General features: G+C 41.3%; 1 protein-coding gene across 2 annotated transcripts in view; it reads right to left on the bottom strand.

The window, feature by feature from the left end:
• Positions 1 to 26,636, bottom strand: part of OCA2 (OCA2 melanosomal transmembrane protein) — a 207,306-nt gene that overhangs the window by 159,245 nt on the left and 21,425 nt on the right. The window contains exon 2 of one of the 2 annotated variants that reach the window (XM_071803651.1): positions 19,060 to 19,349. In XM_071803651.1, the coding sequence (XP_071659752.1) occupies positions 19,060 to 19,328 (269 nt within the window). In that variant the 5' untranslated portion in view covers positions 19,329 to 19,349. Of the gene's footprint in view, positions 1 to 8,197; positions 8,281 to 19,059; positions 19,350 to 26,636 lie in introns of those variants that run through there. The other variant, XM_071803652.1, reaches the window with a different exon arrangement.

Genomic DNA, 26,636 nt, shown 5'->3' with positions numbered 1-26,636 from the left:
AATATAGTTGTTGACTGCACTTGAAACACATTCTTATACCAGATTTGGTATTTGTCAGTTTTAAAGTCCACTTTTGAACAACAGTTACGTGGTACAAACTGTGTTGAGTAACATCATAGCATTCAGCTTTTAAACATTCACTCTGTACTAAGCACCTTTATACATACATCCTTCAACATGATGATACGTGTGCCCACACAGAGACACAGCCCGCCGTCATGTTTTTTCCTCACTGGTAGCACGCCATGGGAGAACAGTCATGACTACCCATCACAAATGAAGTATGGTCAACTGATACACCAAGAGGCAAGGGAAGGATCAAAGACTTCAGAACTCACATCTCTAAACAGGCTCCAGGCATTTTCTAATGACTGCTTTATGTAACTTCAACTAAATCAGCAAATAACCTCTAGACCCTTTAAAAGCATGCACCATTAAAATGTCAGAAAAATTTAGCAATGAAAGCATTACTTAATACAGACTCATTTTCTGTTTGACTTTCCTAATTTCCTATTAGACAGGACTGTACAGGATTCCCCAGACGACCATGGAACTGGTACTACCTGACAGCAGGACACTGCAAGAGGCACAGCCAACTGGCAGGTCTTGTATTGAGAGGTGTCTGCCATGCCAGGACCCCAGGCAATTAGAGAACATTCTCAAGGAAGATGTAGCAAAATGTGTTCTGAGCTTTTCCAAGTTGGAAATGGTTCCTTAGAAGGACACACACAACATGCCTGCTTCATTCACTTTTGCTGAGTTCGGAGAGTGAACATGTCCTGAAAGGGCATGTGGTAGTCCAGTCTGTTCCCTCCTTCACTTGTGCAATAGTGTTATTTTAAGAAATAGGGCATTTTTAGGTTCAGAAATAGCTTGGAAAATAGAGTCCTTCATGTATTTATTTTTTAAAAAACAAATCAGTCTTTTAAGGGTCGTTATACATGCCCAAAAAATTAAATTTTCAGATACTTCCTGGACTTGGTAGCTTCTTTTCCTCAAGAGGGTTTGCCTGCCTCTGTCAGGGGAAGTCTCCATCAAGAAAACATCAAGATGTGCATAATAACCTAGACATACCAGGACCCCACTGCTGTGTGTGAAGGTAAAAAAAAAAAAGACTTGGTCCTTAAGCTGTCCTGATGCTCCTCTGACTCTCCCTAAGAGCACAAAGCTGTTCACACGTTTTCTGCTCCCATGTCAGGGTGCTGCAAGGGCCGGCTGCCCTATGGGAGCGAGCCAGGAGCAGAGGGTGGCTGGGGGTCTGCGAGGTCTGTCCCTCCCCAGCCAGGGCCCGTCCCACAGCACCCAGCAAGGGAACAGGGATAAGATGGGGACTCAGGCAGCCCAAAGCTTTGTGACCACCCAGCAGGGCCATAGTGATGGAGCAGGTCCAAAAAGCCTACTACCCTTTGAGGGCCTAATAAATCACAATTAGAAAGCATAGCTGCTGTTTCCTCCTCTCCATTTTCTGCTTCAGCAAAGAAAATTGGAAAGCTGCAGGAGAGAGCACACAAAAACTGCAGACAGTCTGAAGGAGAAAATACATTTTCTCAGCAGCAGGTGCTGCCAAAACCGTTTAGCTGTTGGTGAGTGCCAGTAAGCTGCATATTTGAAATAAGCAGGAGTAGCCAGTATTGGTAGCGGTCCAAATTCCAAAACCCCAGTTTTTCCCTGGATTACACAGGTAACATGCTAAGAGGTGTTATTCTCAAATGCTGCAGAGCATACTGAAAAATGAATCTGCTATAGGGAGGCAATTTATCAGCAACACTTTGAGCACGGCTGCGCTTGTAATAATTCAGCATATTCTGCAAGCCACGCTTTTCAATGCCGGTGTTTCTCCTTGGCATTCACAATGGGCTTTTAGCTTAAGCAACTCTGATGTTAACTGAATTTATGACAAATAAAGGGTGTTTCACACTTTTTTTTGTAGTCTGTGAGGCAATTTTAAGCATCTTAAAAATTAAGCAAGTGGTGACAACTTAATGTTTTAACTTTATATCAGCGAGACTCTCTTAAAGATGCAATATGGGGCACAGGGATGATGGAAACACAAAGATAGATCTGAGAAACAACTGAATGATGTGGCCATCACTAGAGAGGGTCATTCTTCAGACATTGCAGTGATATAATGTTGTAGTCTCAAGCATTTGGGGGAATATATGTTGAAGTATGAAGATTCACTTTCAGACTAGCTAAATTTAAGGATGATACAAGAAAAGGAAGCATTATTAAAAAAAGAACATTGACCATTTCCCAGATGAGGGAACACTTTTCTACATGATGATGAGATGGGATTATTTTGATTTGATTTTCCTTAATGCAAGCAATATACTAAAAAGCTGTCACATGTGATCATGCTTCTGGCCTTCATAGTCTTCTAATATGCTCTTATGCCACTCACCACAGCTTTGGAGATCGAAATGGGTAATTAGCAAGCTATGCTTAAGGATGAAATCATGAAGAAGCTATTTTCTTCTTTTTTGAACATTGATTTAAACATTGTATTTCTTTATATTTCATTCCAATAATTTGGTGAAAATATTTTTTATACCTGCAACTTCTGGAGGAAAAAAAAAAAAAGTACCTCTGTGACTATAACCAAAGTGTTTCCAGTTCTTAGAATTAAAAAGAAAAAAAAAAAATATCCAAACAGACGTACAAAAAACCTGATTAACAACATGAAACAATATGCCTGACTTCTGTGCCTGGAGACATGTTAAAGAAAGGATGAGAAGGAGAGCAGTAGGCCAGTGCACAGCTTAAAAAATTCAAGTTGTCATCAAATTCAGCTTTGTTGCAAAAAAAAACATCATGGCTCCCAACTATTGTGAGCTTGCTGAAACTTGTATTTTGTTCTTTGATCACAATGAAATAAAACAAGATGAGTTCAAGAACTCTCATATCTGGTAAATAGTTGGGTTCCAATGAAGTATTGCAATATAACAAGGAAAACTTATATGACTTTTATGTAGATCCTGATGTCAGTGGACTGGACCCAGTAAAAATGCCAAAGTTATCTTCAAAGTTGGGCATTAAATGCAGTACTCAGCACAGACAGACAAGAAACAACAGTAAAATTTTAAGATTAAAATTAATTTGTAATGCGACATATAGCTATAATATACTGAAATAACACTATTAAGTTTATAAAATAATGGGATTTTTTTCACTATAATGGACATCCTTTCATTATATTTAATTTATTAATTATTGTAATTATAATGGAGGTACTAAGATTTCCTTTTTGGCTTCTGGCTGAGCGTAAGACACTGAGGTTATTCATATAACTGCCATCTGAAAGTCTGGTCTAGGATAGTTACAGTCACTGGCAGGGGAGAGACCTTTTCAAATCATTTCCATCCTCCCCATGTCCCATGTTGACTATACAAGAAACCTGGAGGATTAACTTTGAGCTAAAAAAAGACTTTTTCACTAAATAATGTATAAGCCTCACACATACAATGTCTATATTGCAGTGTAGTTTTTATTTGCTCTTGATATATCCTTTTGGTACAGAAGATTTAAAAAAAAAATAAAAAATAAAAAAAAGTGATTCAGCATTCATTAGGAATACAAAGAACTATGAATAAGTCCTTCCAAACATTATTTCCTCATAACTTCCGAACAGGTACGTTCCAATATAGAGTAAATCCACATCGGGCTCTATCAGAGACAAAATTTTTTAAAGCACTGAAAAACCCAGAGGATCAAATTAAAGGAACTGAACAGAACAAAAAGATATCTGATAACAATGCAATATTTGCTCTTATATTCAAAGAATATTCTGTGAAACCATTCAAGAATAAGTGTAGTTTTATCTCACAAAGATGGTGTTCTTCCCTGCAGTAGCCCTTCACTAAGATCACTGTAACATGTTAACATATGCAATTTACAAATCTCAGGAAACTCATTCTATACTATTGTGTTCTCATTTGCTACCAGACATCTTCTGCCTTGAAAGGTCTCAGATATTTACAGGTACCTCAAGGCTATAATGTCAGAGAAGGAGCTATCTAATTTATGTTAACAAGCAGCTTTAAAATACATATTTTTGAGTCAGTGCTAATGGGAGGTGAATTTGAAACACAAGATCTGAGCTCGTAAACACATTCAACTGAGATTCTCAAAGAAAATTTAAAAAGGGAGGGAGGGAGGAAGAAGAAAAATACAGCATCAATTTTAAATAATGCATTCCAAAGAAACACTGAGAATTTCCTTTTCTCATGCAGAGTAGCACGCAAATTATATTCAGCAAGCCTCCCCCCACAGGTGGGGAAACTGATCACAAAAACACAGAATAATGATGCCATTACAGCTTCCCTTCCTCCTGATTTAAGCTGTAATCCTTCTCCAGGTAAGAACATATTCTTGTGCATGGAAAAGTCAAAAACCAAAATCATACACTTTGGGGCTCAGAAGGATATTCCTTTTCCTACATGGCAGATGGCTTTGTTCTGGCAACACATTTTAACTATACATCATGTTTCCTTGTAGTAATGATGCACAACTTTACTCCCAGCCATATAGATGCCAGACTCTCTGCATTCCCTTTGGTCCTATGTAGAGTGACACTTCAGTTACTCCATAGTCTCACAGAGGTGCTTTCCTCCCATCTTGCTCCTGACATTACATACTCTAGATGAGAAATTCCATAATATCTGCTATGAATAGTCTTTAAAAAAAAAGAAAACAAAAAAACCTTTCCTAACGCTAAATAAATCCCGGACATTGATCATCAAAAAAAAAAAAAAACACGGTAGGATTTTGCTCAGTAGCCATATGGATAATTAGTCTTTGCATACGCATGAAAATTTCTGGCCATCCAGCCATGAGGTTGCATAAACAAAACCTCATTCTGTGCTCCCAAAGGAAAAGAGAAAAGGAAAAGTGCCAGTATTGCTAACTTAAAAAAAACAAAAAAACAAAAAAAACCACAATTCTTCAGCAAGAGATTATCTGCAGCAAAGGGGAAACCCCATGCTGACATAGCTGCCCATTGTCATCAGCTTCTTTCTGTCTTCTTCCCTTCATTAAAGCTGAAGGCTCCAAGCTGCTATACACAGAGACAGATGAAAAAAGCAGCAGGTCCTTACAAATGAACCCCATTAAAGAAGCAAGACTGATATGACTGTCTCCAAAAGAGGGAGAAGTGAGACGAAGGATGTCTGTTACTGGTCTCACCCTGGCAGCAATGCTGTGGAGCACAGCTAATTTAGACAGTTAATGACAGAAGAAAGTTTAGAAATGTTTTGTTTCTTCAGGCAGATATAGGGCCAAATAATCTATTAATTTTCAATCCAAAACACATTAGCATTTTAAAAAGCATGAAAAAACAGGCTTTTCATTTAAAATGACCTAAAGCTTGTCCTTTGCTACATGTTGGACCAGGCAGTTCAGCAGATACTTGATTTTAAACTGAAATAGATCAAAAAATGTTTACTGCTCTTGAATCAACAGCACCTCCAAAAAACAGAAGCCTGAGACACACTTCAAATACCTGAAAGTTGGATAAAGTATAGTACTAACAAAACACAGTTTTCCATATATCTTTTGAATAAAACAATTCTAGAAACTGTTGCCGAGATAAACAGCCACTGCACTAAAAAATGTCTTTGCAATACAGGAAAATTGAGGGATACTCGGACAATATGTAAAGGCAAAGGAAAAAGACAAGGGGATGCTCTAGGAGGCAGAATAATACACAAAATTACAAAAAAAAATGGAGAAACACTAAAATGACCATAACCAGACTAAATTCTTCAAAGTTAATGTATAAGGTAGCTCTTCTGCACCTCAAGAATCAACACAGAATAATGTTCATTCCTCTGCACAAAAATAACATCTCTAAAGCCCAAATAATGGAATCACATTTGAGTCACGGCTCTTAAAGTAGGTTATAATTGCAAAGAAATGTTTTAAAAACAAATACAAACAAAAAAAAAAAAAAAAGTCTAGGAGAAGCAGAAGTCCACAGCACATTATCACAAAGAATAAAAAAAAATTGTACTATTTAAAGGTTATGCAATGTGAAAGTTAATCAGAACAGTGGAAGAACTAAAGCTACAGGAATTATCTCCTCCAGAAGCATTAGGAAATTGCGTGGGCTGAAGAGAAAAAATATCATGACACATGGCAAAGCTAAAAGAACAGGCTTTACATTAAGACAAAAGCATATAGACATACTAAGTTTTAAAAAGGTCAGTGATTTAGAAATGAAAAATGGACTCCATCAACATTTGTTCTTCATTGCAAGAAGTATGGTTGCAGTCCCAGCTTTGTAGTGTTACTCCAGTTTATATACTAATTTATTTTGTCCAGTAACCAAACATTGTAACCTCAATAAGACAAGGTATGCTCCTACTTGCAGCTGTCTTGTTAATGAAGGTTAAATGCAATGTAGATCATGGTACTAATAAAGACTGCATCCCCAAAGAGATACATATGCAGCACAGGTAGGATCCTGATGATTACTTCTGCATACAAGTAAATAAATTCCACTACATATAATGAAGCTGGTGTCAATGCTTAATTTTATTATCTCAAAGCAGAGTATTTATGACCTAAATCTCTCCAGACTCATACAGTGTTTTACAAGCATGAAGAGATAGAATTCTCTTTTCTGTCTGCTTGAGCCTAAAACATTTGTTGAATTTATACATCAAGAAAATTAAATGATCAGTTCTAATCTAAATTGCAAATAAATTGTTATATTTGTTGCCTGGTTTTGAGGTGGATTTCTTACGTGTTCTGCCTCACAACCATCAGATTTCCTGCTGAAGGAAAGCATGACAGGTCTAACGACATCAGTGGAGCTTTTTCAGCTTTTGTTGACAGACCTATAGGTTCAAAATTGCCATTAGCATGATACTCACATACAAATCCTTATGACAAACTATCATTCTTTTCTGCCAAGGGTAGCCTGTCTTCTGTCAAAACGGGCTAGTTGGAATAGTTCTGGCCCTGTAATTCTCTTCAATACTTTTATACAAGTATGAAGAGATTTGTAGCGGGTTTATGCTGCCATTTTATTCATGGTTAAAATAATAGTTTTCCACGTGCTGATGTTCAAAATCTTTACTCTGAAACATGCCTTACAGTTCTGGCTTAGCTTATTTTTGGGCACAAACTACCGTATGCCAAGTAGCTGAAAGCATTGTCTAAAATTCACAAATTCCACCACTTCTGTGTAGAGCATTTGGTCTTGTTGGCCTGTGCTGGAGAGCACTGGGAGGCACTACATACAACACACAGAGCAGCCTGGCAAAGAAGCCACGTGCTCCCAATGGATGCAACAAAACTGTGTATTTATATACCATTACAACATAGCCCTGCTGTTTTAGCTTACACGATTGAAGACACATCAGAGAAAACAGAAGTGCATTCCTTGCTACCCTCCATTCTGGGTTTACTGTTCCTTTTATCAGACAGATTCACTAAATTCAGGTTCATGCTTTTTCACTGTAAGAGGTTTACATCATGAACCAGCTGTCAATATAAAGAGGATTGCAGCTCACGTGTCATTGACATGGATGAGGAGGTAGAGTTGTTCTTAGAAAGATTAGAGACAAAAGAATATTTGAAGCTGCTTTTATTTCTGTATTTCCTAAGCAGCAGAGAAAATAAATTACATAAAACCAGAGGAGTGGGTGGAAAAATCACCGAGAAATATTTACCTATCCTATTCAAGGAAGTATTGTATTAATCCAGGATTAGACTTCTTACAATAAATTCTTGAATGGCATAGCGCTTCCTCGTCAAACAGCAAGTGCAATGCCCTGCCAGACATACCAGTTCAATGCAAGTGCCAGCATGACCATCCAGGACAAATACTTTCATACTCCACCATTGCCAGAGCTTCACTTGTGGCAAGCGAGTCCTTACAAAAACTCCGCTCAAGGATGCCAGAGAGAGAATGCCAGATGGACTGTGTCTGCTGTCCTTACCGACTCACATGGGAAAGTGGGTACTTCAGGAAGTGGGAGCAAAACCTTCAGCCTTTCACAGCTGCTTCTGAACGATGCTAATTCACAGACAGTACTGAGTCACTACTTCTGCTGCACTTCTGAAAACTGAGTTGCTCAAACTGCCAATCTGTTTTCTATCTGACCCCATCCAGAAGAAATCATATAAACCATGTACAAAGAAAAAAAAGGGGAAAAAAAAAAAAGAATCCCAAGTGCATTAATTCTGAACCTACCCAGTTCTGACAGACCTGGCTCCAGCTCACTGCACTGTCCTTGCCTGAGCTCCGACCTGCTGTGGACAGAGCTCTGCATGGTCTCTGACTTGTGCTGGTCCATTAGCACAATTATCACAGGTTGCCCCCGCAGTCCCATTAGTACCTATCAAGCAGAGAATTGCTTGCTTGGTCACTGTCTGTAGCATTTCAGTGACTCATTTATCAGCTTTTGCTGTATTTCAGAGAGTAAATCACTTGAGCTCCTTATGAATAGCAGGTTTTTAAAAAAAGCCATATGATTTGCCAGACTACAGACTGTGACCCTATTTTTTTCTAATTCACTGGCTAATTTCTTCCATCTGCATTAATCTATTTTTCCATCAACTACATTCAATTTAACATGAACTTCAGTTCTTAAATGTATGACCATCACTATCCTGGAAATGTTTGTTGTGGCTAAGGGATGATTTCCAGTACTCCTAACACAAGAAGACAAAGCACTCTGATGCTAATTAATTCTAATGGAAGAGGCATTTAAAGTGTCAGGCAGACTGGAACACATCTCTATCACCAAGCAGAACCATGCTCTAAAACATCTGCTCCTAGCAGTAAACTATGAAAAAATAAAGGAAGGGAAGGTTTCTTTCTGTACCCCTTGCAGGAATTGTTTTATTTTTGGAGGGATCATGGCCTTCCATGTTTTTATCTTGCCAATAAGTCTTATTTTTGTTTGGAAGACCAAGCTGTAAGCACTCACTAGAGCAAGGCATTCAAGCATAAGCAAGGAGAGCCATTAACTATGGCTTGCTTCCAGGTTTGGGACTGACAGTTTCACACGCTTTTGTTAACTGCAGCTTTGGGTGGAGCGAGGAATTTTTTATCCTGACTGAGGACTGATTGTATCAGAGTCTAACTTACAATCACAATATTAACTTTCTTTTATCCAATTCACTCCATAGCTCACTTACACCCCGGCCTCACGTTGTGTTTCATGCTGCATTTCAGCTTCGCCCAGCATTGCTCTGTAGCCACATGGAAGGGTTTCCATTCATCCTTCTTACTATTCTTACTGTCTCTGCATTTTATTGATATCTCTCCTTCCAGGTGCTTCTCCTCCCACCAGTGTCTCAGAGTCCTCTCTCCCTCGTCCATGCTCAGCAGCAGCTCTCCAGTAGCCTGAGCAGAGGATGAGACAATATTTTATATTTTAGGGTTAACTAATCTCTCACTGGACTGTCCTTACTACTAGGAAAGACAGTATCCTGAAACCCCTTCCTCTTCTCTTTCTTAAGGTACTTACAGTTTCAGCAAAATATAAGGAAAAGCAATAGGAAGAGATAAACAAAACCATGCTAATTATAAGGAAATCTACCTAGAAAATAAAATATCCAAGTTACAGTTCCTCTTTCAATGGATGTTTCATTATTTAGAGACAGAAAAGTGATACACTGAACGACCAAAAACAGAAACAAGAGTGCCTTGGAGCCTGATGGCCCTTACACTTACTCAAGAGTTAGGAGGTATGTGATCAGGGTGGGAATTGTACATCCGCCTCCTACATCTGATGTAAACTAATTGAACAGGACATTCATAGTAAGAGAGTTGCACCAGCATTGCTTCTCTTTTGACTGGATTGTGAAACCAAGCTGCCCTTGTCCTGGGCTCTCTCCTCTTTTCCTCCTAGGCTCTGCAAAGTTCATGGGCCCCCAATCCACCCTCAGGCTCAGTGAGGTTCAAGTCTTAATGCAGAATAGCCCAAACTTACTGTCAAACATCAGTTTCCTCTCCATGTCTCCATTCCTCAACTATTTTTGTCTACATTTTCAGGTTTTGTCTTGCTCAGTCCTTCAAGTGCAGGGCCTGGGCCCATGGAAAATTTTATCATGCAGACTGTTTATTGTCCAACAGCAGTGCCACAGTGGTTGTCTCTTCACATGTCCAGCTGATGCAGCGATATGTGTTGGGGCTCTGCATTTCCAATACTTTAATTCTCCCCAGTCACTGTCAGTGAAGACTCAACTATTCTTCCACACGTTAAGATTTTGCACACCTACATGGCCAAAAGCTGGGGACAAAACTGAATTCTTATTAATTAGTATAATCTGACCACTTGTTAGTGCAAAGTTCTGATTCCCACAAATTATTCACTGTGTCAGAGCTGCCACCCGTACACAGGCACATCAGCCAGGAATGAAGCACAGGGAACAGTTTTTCAAAGAAAAAGCTTCATTGAGAGCCACTGAGATATTTACTTCATCTTACATAGATAGCTACTCCTCATGTCAGTTTTTTAAGCCCCATGCATGGCCTCCTGCTCAACTGTGACTGCATCTGTGTGACACATTTATTTTCAAAGTCTGGCTGTCTAGTGGGCTTAACTCTTCAACCTTATAATGTAAAAAAAATCATTGCTGACATTAAAAGCCTTCCTCCATTTAAATAGAGGTTTACACGAAGAAACAGCTGTCCAGCCCCAAAGAGGATTGAAGCTTGCATGTTACTGGCATCTTTCCACAATTGGTCTAAGAGGTCTAATGAAGACAAACCCCACATAACCATATTATTAACCATTAGGAAGAAAACAGCTGCTTGCAAAATTCAACAGTTTTGTGCAATGTCACAGGGACTCAACTGAATAATTGATCTTTGTAGGTTGGTACACTGCAACTTTTTCACTGAGTGCTGAGTTCAGTTTTTAGCCTGACAGTGATAAAAGCGGGAAGCAGTTAATTAGTGCCCCATAATTCTTTCAACAGAGCACTTAAAAGCAAAAATTAATAGTGCTGGATTTTTGTTTACCAAAATGTCTTGTCAGAATCAAAAAGCACTTGAGTAGCTACTAGGGAGTGCTACGGTTTTGGTCTGCTGATGACAGAACAGAAATTGTAGCACATGACCAATCTGAGAAATTGTGAATAATTATAAGAAATAAACACTGATTTGATGAATAATACACAGCAACAGAGAAATTAAATAACTCCAAAAACAGAGAAATTTGTCATGAATGAGGTCTGTGTCATGTTTCATTAACAGCAAAAACTGTTAAAATCAATCTTTTAGTGAACACACATCTTCTGCTCAAATGTAACCAAACACTCTCCTAAAGTTATGCCATACGACCACATTTCTGTCTTCTTTTGTTTACCATGCCAAGATGCATTTTTCTAGGCAATGGGGAACAGCAAGTTAGAAGTGAGCAGCAGAACATTCCAATAATGTATTTATTTACCTATTGTGCATAATGTCATCTTTCTGTTATAATTCCTACTTTTCAAGCTAAAGGTTTCCCAGAGCTGCTTATTGCTTGTTTTGAGTTTTTCAGGTTTTGAATGTCATTTTGTGATGCATCAGGGACAACAGCAGGGAGCTCTAATCTGAGCTAAGAGAGTGTCAGCAGTCTCATGCCCCCTACACAGTTTGCTTACGATAAGATGTGTTGCAGCCACGCGCCCCCATGTTAGCAACAAGAGCTTGAGAGTGTATGTTCGAAACCAAATTAATCAAATAAAATCAATTAGCAAAGCCATGAATTTAAAACTTCTTTAATATTATTTGTTCATCACAGTGTCTCAGCACTTGAAAATCCTCTCAGGTAATCAAAATCAGAAACATTCACTATAGATAAGAAGTTGAAAGAAAGCCAGAAATGTCATCATTCAGGCAGCAAGCAAGATCACCAGAAGCCACACAAGACTGATAAATGTGGCAGTTTGCTGTGAAGTCATCTATCTGTCCTGGACTCTTCTTGATTGATTGACACGAAAAAGTAGAATGATTCCTACACAAACATGCGATTATGATGTGAAAATGACCAATTTCCTTGTTTGACCATTGAACAGAAGATCATTCCATTTTATTCTAATAGCCAAAGATCAAAATTAGTCTTAGAACATGCAAAAAAATATGGTTTGAATGTTTCTGAGCTGTTTTTTTCCTCAGTCTGTTTCCCTTGCTGGAAGATGCTTTTAAATTGTCACATAAATTTTACTTATTTAGACAGTAACCATGTCTTCTTGACATCTAATTCTAAGTCTCATAAATGTCCTTTAAAAGTACCAATACATCAACATAATTAAAAATCAAAATTGAGATTTGTAATCCCTCACTGCTAAAGACATAAATTCACTTTCACATTGACTTTTCACTATACAATAGCTTATCCTCTCACAGTATCACAGTATCACAGTATGTTTGGGATTGGAAGGGACCTCAAAAGATCATCTAGTCCAATCCCCCTGCTGGAGCAGGAACGCCTAGGTGAGGTCGCACAGGAATGTGTCCAGGTGGGTTTTGAATGTCTCCAGGGAAGGAGACTCCACAACCTCCCTGGGTAGCCTGTTCCAGTGCTCTGTTACCCTCACTGAGAAGAAGTTCTTTCTCAAATTTAAGTGGAACCTCTTGTGTTCCAGCTTGATCCCATTGCCCCTTGTCCTATCATTGTTTGCCACTGAGAAGAGCCTGACTCCATCCTCATGGCACTCACCCTTTATATATTTATAAACATTAATAAGGTCACCCCTCAGTCTCCTCTTCTCCAAACTAAAGAGCCCCAGCTCCCTCAGCCTTTCTTCATAAGGGAGATGCTCCACTCCCTTAATCATCTTTGTTGCCCTACGCTGGACCCTCTCCAGCAGTTCCCTGTCCTTCTTGAACTGAGGGGCCCAGAACTGAGCACAATATTCCAGATGGGGTCTCACCAGGGCGGAGTAGAGGGGAAGGAGGACCTCTCTCGATCTACTGACCACCCCCCTTGTAATACACCCAAGGATGCCATTAGCCTTCCTGGCCACAAGGGCACAGTGCTGGCTCATGGTCATCCTGTTGTCCACCAGGACCCCCAGGTCCCTTTCCCCTACACTGCTCTCTAATAGGTCATGCCCCAACCTATACTGGAACTTGGGATTGTTCCTGCCCAGATGCAGGACTCTACACTTTCCCTTGTTAAATTCCATCAGATTATCCCCCGCCCAACTCTCCAGCCTGTCCAGGTCCCGCTGGATGGCGGCACAGCCTTCTGGCGTGTCAGCCACTCCTCCCAGCTTAGTGTCATCAGCAAACTTGCTGATAGTACACTCAATTCCCTCGTCTAAATCATTAATGAATATATTGAATAATATTGGCCCCAGTACTGACCCCTGAGGCACTCCACTAGATACTGGCCTCCAACTGGACTCCGCACCATTGACCACCACTCTCTGGCTTCTCTCTTTAAGCCAGTTTGCAACCCACCTCACTACTCTATTGTCGAGACCACACCTCCTCAATTTAGCTGTGAGGATGCTGTGAGGGACTGTGTCAAAGGCTTTACTGAAGTCAAGGTAGACCACATCCACCGCTCTGCCATCATCCATCCACCTTGTTACATTCTCATAAAAGGCTATGAGGTTGGTCAAGCATGACTTACCCTTGGTAAAGCCATGTTGACTGCCCCTAATGACCCTCTTATCCCTGATGTGCCTTGAGATGGCACCAAGGATAAGCTGTTCCATTACTTTCCCAGGGACAGAGGTGAGGCTGACCGGTCTATAATTACCCGGGTCCTCCTTCTTGCCCTTTTTAAAGACTGGAGTGACATTTGCTTTCCTCCAATCCTCGGGCACCTCTCCCGTTTCCCAACCAAGACTTGGCAAAAATGATGGATAGCGGTCTAGCAATGACTTCAGCCAGCTCCCTCAGCACCCGCGGATGCATCCCATCTGGACCCATGGATTTATGGACGTCCAGACTACTTAATTGTTCCCTAACCCAGTCCTCATCGACTAAAGCAAACTCCTCCATTAACCTGGCTTCATCCGGGGTCTCAGGGGTACAGGGTTCCCCAGGACAGCCTCCAGCGGAGTAGACAGAGACAAAGGCGGCATTCAGCAATTCTGCCTTCTCTGTGTCTTCTGCCACCAGGGCACCCACCTCATTCATCAGTGGGCCTACATTGCCTCTGGTATTAGTTTTATCTGCTATGTATTTGAAAAAGTTCTTCTTGCTGTCCTTATCCTCTCCCACCTTCTTCAGCTAACAGGAAATACAATTGCAATCTTTCTGTTGTATTGCTGCAAACTTAAAATTCAATAGACATTTTTACCTCACTGACCTTCTCATTGCAAACCAATTTCCTTGCTGACCCTGGGACCACAGATTCAGGGCAAAGGAAGAGTTGGATTTGGTTGATTGTTTTTACTTTTTCTTACATAAGTGAGCATTACGTAAGTGAAACTGAGGGACAGGAAAAATGCTGAGAGAAATAGCTTTGCTTGATGAAACACAAATTCAAGCAGATTCAAAAAAATATATTATTTTTCGTTATCCCAGATATGAATCTTCTTAATGAGGCACAGAGTTGAAAGAGAAGTTCTTCCAAGGACTATCATATTAAATGACCAGCAAATTCCAGGGCCAAATACATCCAAATATAACTTCAGTAGAGTAATGCTAGGGCTCAGTTTCACTACCTTCCTTTCACAGTTCTTATGAAAAGTTCACAACATAATGAATGCACAATTGCCAACATTTTTTTCCCTAAGTAGATAATGTTATTATCTGACCACCTAAAGGAGGTACAGCCAACAATTACATCAAAGAAAGAAAGGGACCAAAAGGGCAAGGAGAAATGAATGCCACAGGGCCCAGTCATTCTATCACCCTGCTCTTCTACCATCTTCCACCACTTTTCTATTTCAATGAATGCCCTTCTTTGCTCAATAACAGAGTTTTAAATAGCAACACAAAGTAATTGGTTACATGGGATTAAGAATTGCTATTCATCTCATTTCTATGGATGGCCTTTGAGCCGCACTCACTCCTAAGCTGCAAACATGATTTCTCCCCTTTCCTGTGGATCACAAAGGAGGATTTCAGATTTGGATAATATAAGCACAGGTCATTAGGCTTTTTCCACAGAAGCAGCAGTGATTATGATGAGATCAAGGCAACCAAGATGCCTTTTCTGTAGCCACATGCTGTACAGGCAGAGACATGATGGAAGGAAGCAGCTTGCACTTTTGGAGATGTCAGGGCTGACCTGAAGAGCATTGCCCATGCTGCCACAGAGCCACACAAAATCTTCCAATGTGGATTGGACCAATGTTTTTTGACTACAAAAGTCACCTACATGTAACTGTAGTGAAGAAGAGCCTGATCAATCCACTGTTTAAAGGCTGGGGAGAATGAAAGAACTGCAAAATCAAAATCCAGACTTTACTGCCATTTTACAGCAATTATAAACTTGCATTTCCAATAGACCAAATTACACCACAGCACCGTGTAAACACATGCCTAGGCCAGGTGCACTCCCACTGAACGTCACTGGAGAGCATTCATAGCCCACTTCAAAGAGACAAACCTGCATGAAACATACTGAAGGCAGTATGTTTCTTGCAAGAAGCATGACAAGTTTATTTCAGAAAGAAGGATGCTCTGGAAAGATAAAGTCATTGGCATGACCACTGTGGATGGTTCAGACCTCCTCACAGAGAGCCCAGGGAGCCTAAGGCAAGGCAGTAAAAGCTGGAGTCAAAACCGGCTGTTCTTCAACATGCAAAGTAAATGAGACCTGTTGGAGAGGGTCCAGAGGAGGCCACAAAAATGATCAGAGGGCTGGAACACCTCTCCTGTGAGGAAAGGCTGAGAGAGTCAAGGTTGTTCAGCCTGGAGAAGAGAAGGATCCGAGGAGACCTTATTGTGGCCATTCAGTACTAAAAAGGGACCTACAAGAAAGATGGAGACAGACTTTTTAGTAGGGCCTGTTACGACAGGACAAGGGGCAATGGTTTTAAACTAAAAGAGAGGAGATTCAGGTCAGACATGAGAAAGAAATCTTTTACACTGAGGGTGGTGAAACACTGGCCCAGGTTGCCCAGAGAGGTGGTAAATGCCCCATCCCTGACGACATTCCAGGCCAGGCTGGACGGGGCTCTGAGCAACCTGATCTAGTTGAAGATGTCCCTGTTCATTGCAGGGGGTTGGACTGGATGACCTTTGAAGGTCACTTCACACCAAAACTATTCTATGATAAGGCATTTTGAGAGGCAGACAACCTGTCAGACATGCACACCAGCCACAAATTGTCTGCAGGATTGTGCTGCAGTGAATTGGAAAAGTTCAGTCCAGAATAGGGTGAACATCTATGTCCCTGGGAAAAGGGCCCCACTTAACACAGGAACAGTTTCTTAAAGGTAATTTTAGCAACTGAGATAAATCCCTTGTTCTGTTAAATAGATTCTTTGGAAAGTCTTGTTTCAGCGTACGTTTGAACAATTTAGAGAACTGGGGAATCTTATCCGTGAAAGATAATTCAGCAATTTAAGTTAAGTAGATGCATTAAAACAAATGGTATAGACATGTCACTTTTGTGAACCTCTTTATAGGAAAAAAAAAAAGAAATAGCCTCCTCTTTTTTATCATTAGTAGTTTTCTCTGGAAGCAAAAGAACAGTTTACATTAAAACCTAATTTTCATTCTAACGAAACTAATCGAAAAACTCCTGATTCTGCAAAGGTTTATCTGTGGTTTTGTCTGCATTCTGTCAAGCAGCCCAAATGATTTAAGGGTAATTACTCATACTAGAGGGATCGCACAGACCACATCAATACTTCAGCTGCACCTAATGTACATTGGCTAAAATACATGCTAAGAAGAGCCAGATAAGATTAATCTCCATTCGAAAAAAATCAGTATTGGAGGACCAAGAAAGGTAAAGAACAACAAGGAGAAATTTCAGCAGATATTTCCTTAGCCCTAATATATTGCTAGGATTAGATACCAATTTGTCTGTAAGGGAGCATGGGGGTTGCTTTTTAATTGTACATCTATTCCTAAAGCGTACACAGTGACTACATTTTATTCAACAGGAAAACAGTGTTATCAAAACACCTGGAGCTACCTCCCGCATTTGCAGGAAGGTGGCCTCTCCTATTATTCAGTATTTTTCATCTCTGACACCTGTGATCATGATTTCCAAACTGTGGTTCATAGGTTCACAGCAAGGTGCATATCATCAGTATGCACATTCCAATCATTCACTGGAAAATAACAGAAAGAGCTTTAGCCACAAGAGCAAGAGCTGGTTCATAAGAAAACAATTGTGGTTTTTGTTCTGTACCAGGATTGTTAACTGGGTTGTAAATAGCACTGGTAAATACACCTGTAGCAAGACATATATATGAATACACAAAAGAAAAACCTAGTCTCCACATGCACCCATCCTCACATATATGTAGTACTCACTGTGCTTTTTAAAAACAGGACAACATTAACTCACTCCTGCCACATGCTGAACTGAAAAATTTTTACAAGATTTTATTCCATTGGTATAACTCTTAGTCAACACAACAAATCCTCAAATCTACAAAAAATCATTTCTAAAGGATTTATATGACTTTTGTGGTCAAGCTCTCAATTTGATTATGCTTTTAATATTTGGAAAGCATAGCTATAACAATTTCCAGTTCTCACTCTGATGGAAATACTTTCAAATGCACATAAAACCTTGACTTTGCTGTAGACTTTGAGAGCACACATACACTGCAGGTAAGGGGGGCAGCAAATCTCATCCAGCTGGCCTGGCTTCCCCTTGCGCAGATCAGGGAACTTATCAAAATGCCCCAAACCTCCTTTCCTCCCAGTGAAAGCAGATTTCCTTCTAACTGATACCCAGGGGCCCAGGACAGATCTCAGCACTGCTCAGTAATGCAGTGATGTGACAGCTATGCTCAGGACTGTGGGGAGCCCCCAGGACTGCACCTCCCACCTGACATGAACAGCTGTGGAGAACCACAAGAAAACAAGATGGGGAAGGAGAGACACGAATAAAATGAAAATTCTGTCTCTTTGGATGAAAAGCCTAGCTGACTACAGGTAAGACTTACCCAGGATTCTGATCTGTATTACATTTCTGTTCCACTTTAATTACATAATTAAATAAATAGTGTATTTATGTTTATTTAATTTTAATTAGTTTTTAAAAAATTATTTAAACATTGAACTACTTTGAAATCCACCCTGTTTTTCCTAATTTGCAGCAGTGAAACGAGTTACCAGCATCAGGTTCTGGAGACTGTGCTGACACTCTACTTCACCCAAGGCAGCGTTTTAAGGCCTGTGCTCCGCAGGACCTTGCATTAGGTACAGCATTGTTCTCACTTTAGGCTCTGTCAAGTGACTTCTACAAACTCTCAAAACTACCCAGAACTGTTGACAGTCCACCCTGGCTGCCCTCCACACGGTGCTGCTCATGTAAAGTTTGCTCCATCCTGTTACCAAAAGAATTTAACATAGTGAATGTGTGAATAGTTAAGCCTGAAAAAGCCAGCTGCAATACTCTGGAGTCCATAAAATATTCCTGAGCACTTATAAATAGAATTGTTTATGTTGTATCTGCTGCAAAAGGAAAGACTCACACCCTCACCCCCAAACCTGTACCTTTCCTGATTCAGGAGAGGATGCACAAGGAGCACACATTCCTTGCACGCTTGATATGTGGTGTGTCAGCTGTCACAGTTGCATTATTAGTGCCATTTTAATGTTCTCACTCAGCCACAGTGATTCAGTTTACAGCCTTATGATGCATTTTTCTGAAAGAGGTGAGGGGTGGGACATGAAAACTGTTTTATCTCTGTGTTTTGTGACACCAAGGAAGAAAAGCCACGTGTCTGATCTTGAAAACACAACAAACTGGCCCATGGCTGCTATTAAAGCTGAGATTAGTTCAGAAATCCAGTGATCCATGATCTCCCACAGCAATTTAGACTGCTCTGATGTCCCATTAAGCTTCCTGTTCTCTATGTGGGAGAAACAACAATTGCTTAATGAACACGTTTCTCCTCTGCAAGGAAATAAAACTTAATTTGGATTAGGAGAAAAAATATTCTGTTTGTCCTTATTCTTACCTTCCCTGCATGGAGACAGGAGTGAAGTCCTTCACCAGAGCAATGCAGCCATCGTCCCCTATCGCTGGTTTTTCACACAGGGTCTGTGACTCTCCAAGGCTCGTCACCATGCCATGATACTCTTTTAACAGCTGCAGCTCATTGCAACTTCTGGTCATCGGTTTGGCTGACACTGTTGCAGATAAACTGGTTTGATGTAAAGATGGCTGATCTAGCTCCATCTCTTGTTGTCTAGAAATTGTAGTGTCATCTCTGCTGTCCAAGTACATCTGTCCCTGGGGGGTGTTCTCCTAAAGAAAGTGAAAACAAATATATTAGGACTGAATTGAATTGACTCAATGTTTATTTCAGTACAAGCGTGTTAAAAATGCCAATTAGAATATTTTTCTGCACCTTTGGATATTTTTCATGTCGGTTTATTTCCACCAGGAATAATTCCAACATTTTAAACCTCTTTGCAGCTTCAAAATTAGCCACTAAAAAAAAAGGAAATACAGAAAGAGGTGGATCTTTGCCTTTTTCCATGTCTACCATTTTTTTCTTCCACAAATTTCCCAGGAACTTGCTTCTACCTGTCTCACAGAATAAGTCAAAATCATCTCTGCATCAGACATGTAAGAGCAAGGTGCAGAACACCTTCCCAGCTTATAGAATCATAGAATCATTCTGGTTGGAAAAGACCTTTAAGATCATCTAGTCCAACTGTTAACCTGGCACTGTCAAGTCTACCAGTAAACTGTGTCCCCAAGCACCACAATTACATATCTTTTAACCACTTCCAGGGATGGTGAATCTACCACTTCCCTGGGCAGCCTGTTCTAACACTTCACAACCCTGTCTGTGAAGAATTTTTTCCTAATATACAATCTGAAACTCTCCTGGCACAACTTGAGGCTATTCCCTCTTGTCCTGTCTCTTGTTACTTGGGAAAAGAGACCGACACCCACCTCACTATAACCTCCTTTTCATGTAGTTGCAGAGAGTGATAAGGTCTCCCCTCAGCCTCTTTTTCTCAAGGCTAAACAGCCCCCATTCCCTCAGCTGCTCCTCATCTGACTTGTGCTCCAGACCCCTCACCAGCTTTACTGCTCTTCTTTGGACATGCTCCAGCACCTCCATGTCCTTCTCATAGTGAGAGGCACAAAACTAACACCACTGCTTCACCACCTCACTCAGCTTTTCTCCAGTGGCTGCAGTGGCAGCAGCCCCGCCAAAGCCATCACTCTCCTCCCAGCCCATGGGCTCCTTCAGAAAGCCACTGTCACCATGAAGCTCCTCTGTAACCGATGGCCCCTCATTAGGCAGAGCAGATATTCGAATTTTATGAAGACAGCACGCCATTTCAGCAGTTGCCAGTGGCATTTATGAAATGTGAATCAAACCCTGATGAAAATTAGGTTCTATTATATGATTATTAATGGTGATTATAATAAAACTTAGTGCATAACAGTCAAAAGGCTTTTATGCTCTCAACATTAAATTTCAGCGTGAAAAGTTATAAAAAACACTTCATAATCCTACCAAGTGCACAAATCAGACAGGAAGACTGAGTTAAAGATCAGCCTGTCTTAAACGCATGCTGTGGAGTCTAATCTCAGGAATATTTCAGACTAAAGCGCTGAAGCCACTGCAAAGGACAGCACGAGCTCAGGAAATGGGCCCTTCAGCCTCCAACATCCCCACAGTTGGGGAGAGCAGCCTTGTTGGAGCACATACATGTTCCTCCCTGCAGAGACCTCCACACAGGACACGCTGGTAGACCTGCAGGGCTTTGGGACAAAAATAGCACAGTAAGAGGGAATAGGCTCTGCTTTGGTCCCAGCAGGAAAAATCACTAGAAACAGAAATAACAAAAAAGCTAGCAATGTGTTGAGCTCTCCCAGCCTTAGAGGTTAGAAGGGAATGGAGCCTCCTGAAAGAAAAGTCTGAACATAAAAGTCACTACAAATGGAGATCATGTCTCCAAGCAAAGGCAGGGTTGCTAGCCAAATCTAAACCAGGATTTTCCTAGGTGGCATTTCCTTCTCCAGTCCTGCATATATTTTTCTTTCTATTCCAAATGCCCTTAGTTCTCATATCCTAATCTTCTTCACCTGTCCTTATGAGTAGATTGACTGACGTGACTCTTCCATTTATTACACAGTAGCTGGAGTTCTATGTCTGGTCCTGGTCCCCACGATTGTAAAAAAGACACCAACAGACTGGAGAGAGTCCAAAGGAGGGCCACAAAGATGATCAAAGGGCTGGAGAATCTGCCTTGTGAGGAAAGACTGAAGGAGTTAGGTTTTTTCTCTGTGGAGAACAGAAGGTTCAGGGACGATCTCATCACAGTATCCCAGTATTTAAAAGGGGCCTACAAAGAAGACAGAGGTCCTCTGTTCACAGGGAGCCACACAGGGAAGACAAGGGGCAGTGGATACAAGTTGTAATGGGAGAGGCTTCATCTCAACATGAGAAAGACATTTTTTACAGTGAGAAGAATCATTCTCTGGAACAACCTCCCCAGGGACATGGCACAGTTCCTCTCACTGGAGGTTTTCAAGATGTGACCAAACAGGATGCTAGATAATCCCATCTAGGCTCCCTTTCCTGTGAAAAGTTGGACCAGATGGTCTTCCAAGGTCCCTTCCAACCTGAGCTGCTCTATGACTCTATGATTAGCAGCCTGGAGAACATCATCATCAATAAGCCTTTCATTACTTGTTCTCTCTTGGTTTTCCTGAAAGGACGAAAACGGAAAAGAAAGGCAGGGAGAGTGTGGTGAATTACTGAGAGGTGACAGGTATCAGCTTCACAGGGCTCCCATTTTTTTAACATGGCTGGCATACATCAAGAAACACTGAAGACATCTCAGTTTTCAACGAATAATACCTCTCCCCTAGCTATTTTCCTAAAGGGACAAACCCTGTCATCATGTTGTATAAGAAGCACAAGCATGGCTGTTGTAATACCAAACACACTGTCACTGACCTGGTCCAGGACTCAACACAGCCTGGAAGGAACTGAATTTAGGTGATCCAAAACAAAATTCTGAGCGAGAGTCCTGGAAAGCCAGGCTTGCCACTCCTGCACCGTGGGATCTGAGGTTTCCCTCCTAATCAATAACTCTGAAGTGCAAATAATTCCAACTTCAAACAGAAAAGATAATTGCTGTTGTCTTCAATTTCACGCTATATGTTTACATGCTGGCTTTATTAAGATACTCTGTAAATCATAATTAAGATATCTGCCCACTTATTCTATTTTTCATAACATTTGCTTGTTTGAGCACCTGCTGCGAAAATACACAGATTTTTATTTCAGGCTGTGGAAACATGAACTTAGAGCGGCTCAGGCTGTACTAGTTTTTAAAAGATGAGAACCTGGACACAACCTCTAAAATTGATCCTGTCTCACCATAAAAGTGGGAATTGAGGTGAGTAAGGACTAAATTAGTCAGGCTCTCATATGTATAAAGCTTTAACATGAAAGACATCTATTTTCAGAATTACCATCAGTGAAAAAATAAGAAAATACCAAGGACAAGAAGCTTGAGAGAAAATCTGATGCCTGGATACAAAACCATAAACCACATTATTGCACATTCACAAAAGCTAAAACTAAAATAATACAGCATCATTTTGCCACAAGAGACAGGTTTGATGGTGATTACCTACGTAGCTAAAACATTGCTAAGGCAACTATCACCATGGTATCTAAGCTTCTAAGACATCAGTGCATTTACCATTCAAGAAATTCTCAAATGATCACATCTCTATGTAGTTACTTTTCTTCACTTTTATTTCACCTTCCTTTTTTTTACCTTGCAATCCCTCCATTAGCAATGAGACATAGATGAGATGTTATCATGTGAAGCTGAGGAGAGAATCTAGCCAAGGAAAGTTCCTTCAGGGTTCATCTCTCCGAAGCCATGCACCAGGAAGGGATTTTTAGCCACAGCAACCACCCATCCAGAGTTTTACTATAAAAGGGCTAATGCAGTATTTAAGCCAAGTTTGTTATCCCTTTTCATCCCTTTCATCCCAGTCCAAGCAGCTGAATATTCACTTTTAAATTACTAGTGCAGAAGTCTTCAACTTTTTCAAGGTTTTCAATTTCTTCAACTTTTCAGGTGCTAATAAAATCAACAGGCTAAGTGATTTTATTTAAGAGGCTTTGTGTAGCCTGCTTTTTGTTTGCAAAACAAAATGCTGAAGGCAAATGATGTAGCTGATGACACACCGTCATTTTAAACATTATTTTCCTAAGTATTGGTAAGCACAGCATTGCCTTTTTGCAATAAAAAAAAATGAAGCAGAATTTGATCTTGGAGGCCATTAGGCTAAACAATATTACATCTGCTCCTGTTAACACTCATAAATAGCATGTTGTCTGTCTTGTGCATCTTATTGTCCATCAAAGCCTGTCTCCTGGCAAGACAAGAAAAAGCATTACTTCTGCACTGTCACCTTCCCATCACCAGGCAGAAACCCAAATTCTAAAATATTACCAGCTGAAGAGGGAGGGTGCAGTGCTGCTGAGGGGAGCGTGCCCACACACCTGCTTTGCTCAAGGGAAGGAGAATATGGCTCTTGAAGCAACACTCATTATCAGCCCCCAGATCCTGCATGTCTTCTGAGGAAATTTCAAGGCAAATCTCACCTGCCTGAGAAGTCTCTATAGCACCTGAAACTAAATAAACTTGTCTCCTTCTCTGACTCCTCTCAATGTGCCCCTGTGCCAGGAGCCTCTCATTGACAGAGCAGGCCAAGGCAGATGTGTCACCGAGGCACCTCTCCAGATTTACATTTCCCAACAGCTGCCCCATAAATCAGGTAGGTGATGTCATATTGGCCTCCTGTGGCAAAGACACCTTAAAATGGTCTCAGCAGCAGGGAAGAGAGTCATTATTCTTAGCCTGTGGCCTGGAGAAACAGAGCAGGGCTTCAGCACTATATCTCAGAAATCCTCCCATTGTAGGCTTGTCCTTGCGTGGCCATTGCCACACATATCCCTGATTCTGCCATTCTGGGAACAGTGGAGAACCGTTCCCAGGACTGGCAGATGAAAACTCAGCTGAAAAACCTATCCCTAGAGCTGCACTCTAAAAACAAAACACCACACACACGCATGCTCCCACACTACCACTAAAAGCCACTTATTTATATTTACTTATTTTGAGTGAAGGAAGGGTACTGCAATGTCTCATACTGTGATGTGCAAGCAAGAATTCTCAGTGTTTTTTAATTGGTATGTTTTCTCTTATAAATAGAAAGTGCTTCTAGCTGTAGGAAGGAGGTAAGAGTGGTTTGGAGATACAGGGAGTGACAAATCACTTCTACATCCAGGATTTCACAGCATGTTCCAGTGCAGCTGTTTTCCACAAACAAACAAACAAAAAAAATGTCTATCCTACATACAGGATCCCAATTATCCCATAGGGACATGTTAGGGATTGCACTGCACAGAATGCTGCTGCACAGAGCAGCCTTCCCATGCATGACCAAGTGTGAAGGCAGCAGAGCATGGGTTGCAGGGCACAGTAGATTGTCACTACTGACTCTTCCATGTTTTGGCATCATCTTTCTCCCCACCTATAAGTGACAAGAGGAATGATGTGGATAAACCTTTATGATTATACACCACCTATATAAATAAGACTTCCTGAGAATCACGTCTAAGATGAGTAAGATTCCTTACTTATGTTCCCCATGAATTCTTGGCCCAGGGCTGCAGGGAGAACTATTTGGCAGGTGGAAGCAGGGTGATGGGCTATAAGAACCTTTGTCTGCATTGGCCTGCCCAAGAAGAAATTGCTTCAAATTGTTCCCATGAGATTCGTTCCCAGGTGATGACTCCCACACAAAACAAACGATTGAAGCCCAGATACCTTATATCCTCTCTCATCAGGTTGTAAAGCACTTAAAATAGCACAATTACAAACTCGCAGAACTTCATAACTTCCAGCAAGTTCCTGCGTTCCCTTAGTCAAGAGGACAGTTTCTACCTGAGAACAAAGTGCTTTACTTGTACTATATGGCCAGATCTGTTGGAGGTGGGGCAGCATGAACCCAGTTACCTTGGCCTCATGTTTTATGTTGTCAATCTGGAATGGGCACCCATGTGTCAGGAAAGTAAGAAAGGGCTCCAGTATCTTGCAGGAATTCAGCAGAAGCCCCTAAACTTTGGGGCAAGATGGTCTCTGCTGCCCCTTTGGTGGCTTCCCGCAGCTGGGAGGCAGCCTGTGCTGGTGCACAGCTCTTAACAGATGTCCCAGCACAGCAAGAGCTCTGACACCTTGCTGTCCAGACCCTGCTGCTTGGACCCTGCTGCTCAGAACTTACAGCTGCGGTGAGGCACGAGCCCTAACGCACACACAAGACCTTGGAGAGTCAGAATGAGTAAGTGGGAGGTCTGCACCAGGGGAATGGTGAGGGAAGCTCTGGGAATGGCTGGTGACAGCAGCTGGTCATGATTATGATGGTCGTGATAGAGGGGGCTACCTAGGGAACAACCTTATTGTACAGACGTGATTCAAACAGCTTAGGAGTGGAGACCATTTGTGGGCCACAAAGATAAAAGCTGTGGAGAAAACACTTGCAGGGAGTGGACAAAATAAATAAATAAATAAATAAATAAATATAAATAAATCCAAACTTTGTGTTATTTTCCTTTCTGAAGTGCATCTCCACAGACAGTTGCATCAGTGCAACTCTCTAGGCAGCAAATCACAGCACAGGTGCGAAAGCAAGCAGCCAAGGTGGGACCTCCTTGCAGAAAGAAAAAGTGCTGTTTGATTGTATCCCAAGAAAGCACAAAACCATCAGGCTGCACTGAGTAAGAAAAGCCAAGAAGTGAGTATGACAAGTAAGTATGCTGGAGCAGATGTAATGGAGAGATAAAATAGTGTTGACAGATGTGGCAACCCCTTTAAAAACCATCCTGCCACCAAAACATCAAAGGAAGAGTGTGTCTTTCCCGGATCTCATCTCAGCACCTGTAGAAGAGGCTTCATGCGTGATTCTCAGGCACACAGAGCTGCGACAGCAGGACTCTGCCTTTTCTGGGATGCTTTTGGTGTAGTTCTGTGAGGCAACACTAAACACAGAACCATAAAATCATGGAATCATAGAATGGTTTGTGTTGCAAGGGACATTCAAAATCATCTAGTTCCACCATGCCGTACCACAGGCAGGGACACCTTCCTCTAGACCAGCCCCATCCAGCCTGGCTTTGTAACACTCCCAGGGACGGGGCATCCCCAGCTTCTCTGGACAGCCTCACCACACTCATGGTGAAGAATTTCTTCCTTACATCTAATCTAAATCTACGCTCTTTCCATATAAAGCCATTACCCCTTGCCCTATCACTATGTGCCCTTGTAAAAATTCCCTCTCCAGCTTTCTTGTAGGTCCTCTTCAGGTACTGGAAGGCTGCTGTAAGCTGTCCCCTTGCTGTGAGCCTTCTCTTCTCCAGGCTGAACAACCCCAACTCTCTCAGTCTGTCCCTGTAAACATCAGCAGAAGAGTTTCAGTGCCGCCGAGAGCCTCGGGTATTCCCTTGGAACGGCCGCAGCCTGGCGCTTAGGCGGGAACAGG

The sequence above is a fragment of the Patagioenas fasciata genome, chromosome 1 (assembly GCF_037038585.1).
Source record: "Patagioenas fasciata isolate bPatFas1 chromosome 1, bPatFas1.hap1, whole genome shotgun sequence".
NCBI lineage: Eukaryota > Metazoa > Chordata > Aves > Columbiformes > Columbidae > Patagioenas > Patagioenas fasciata.
The sequence above is the reverse complement of the archived record's forward strand: the minus strand, read 5'-3'. Positions and strand labels throughout refer to the sequence as shown.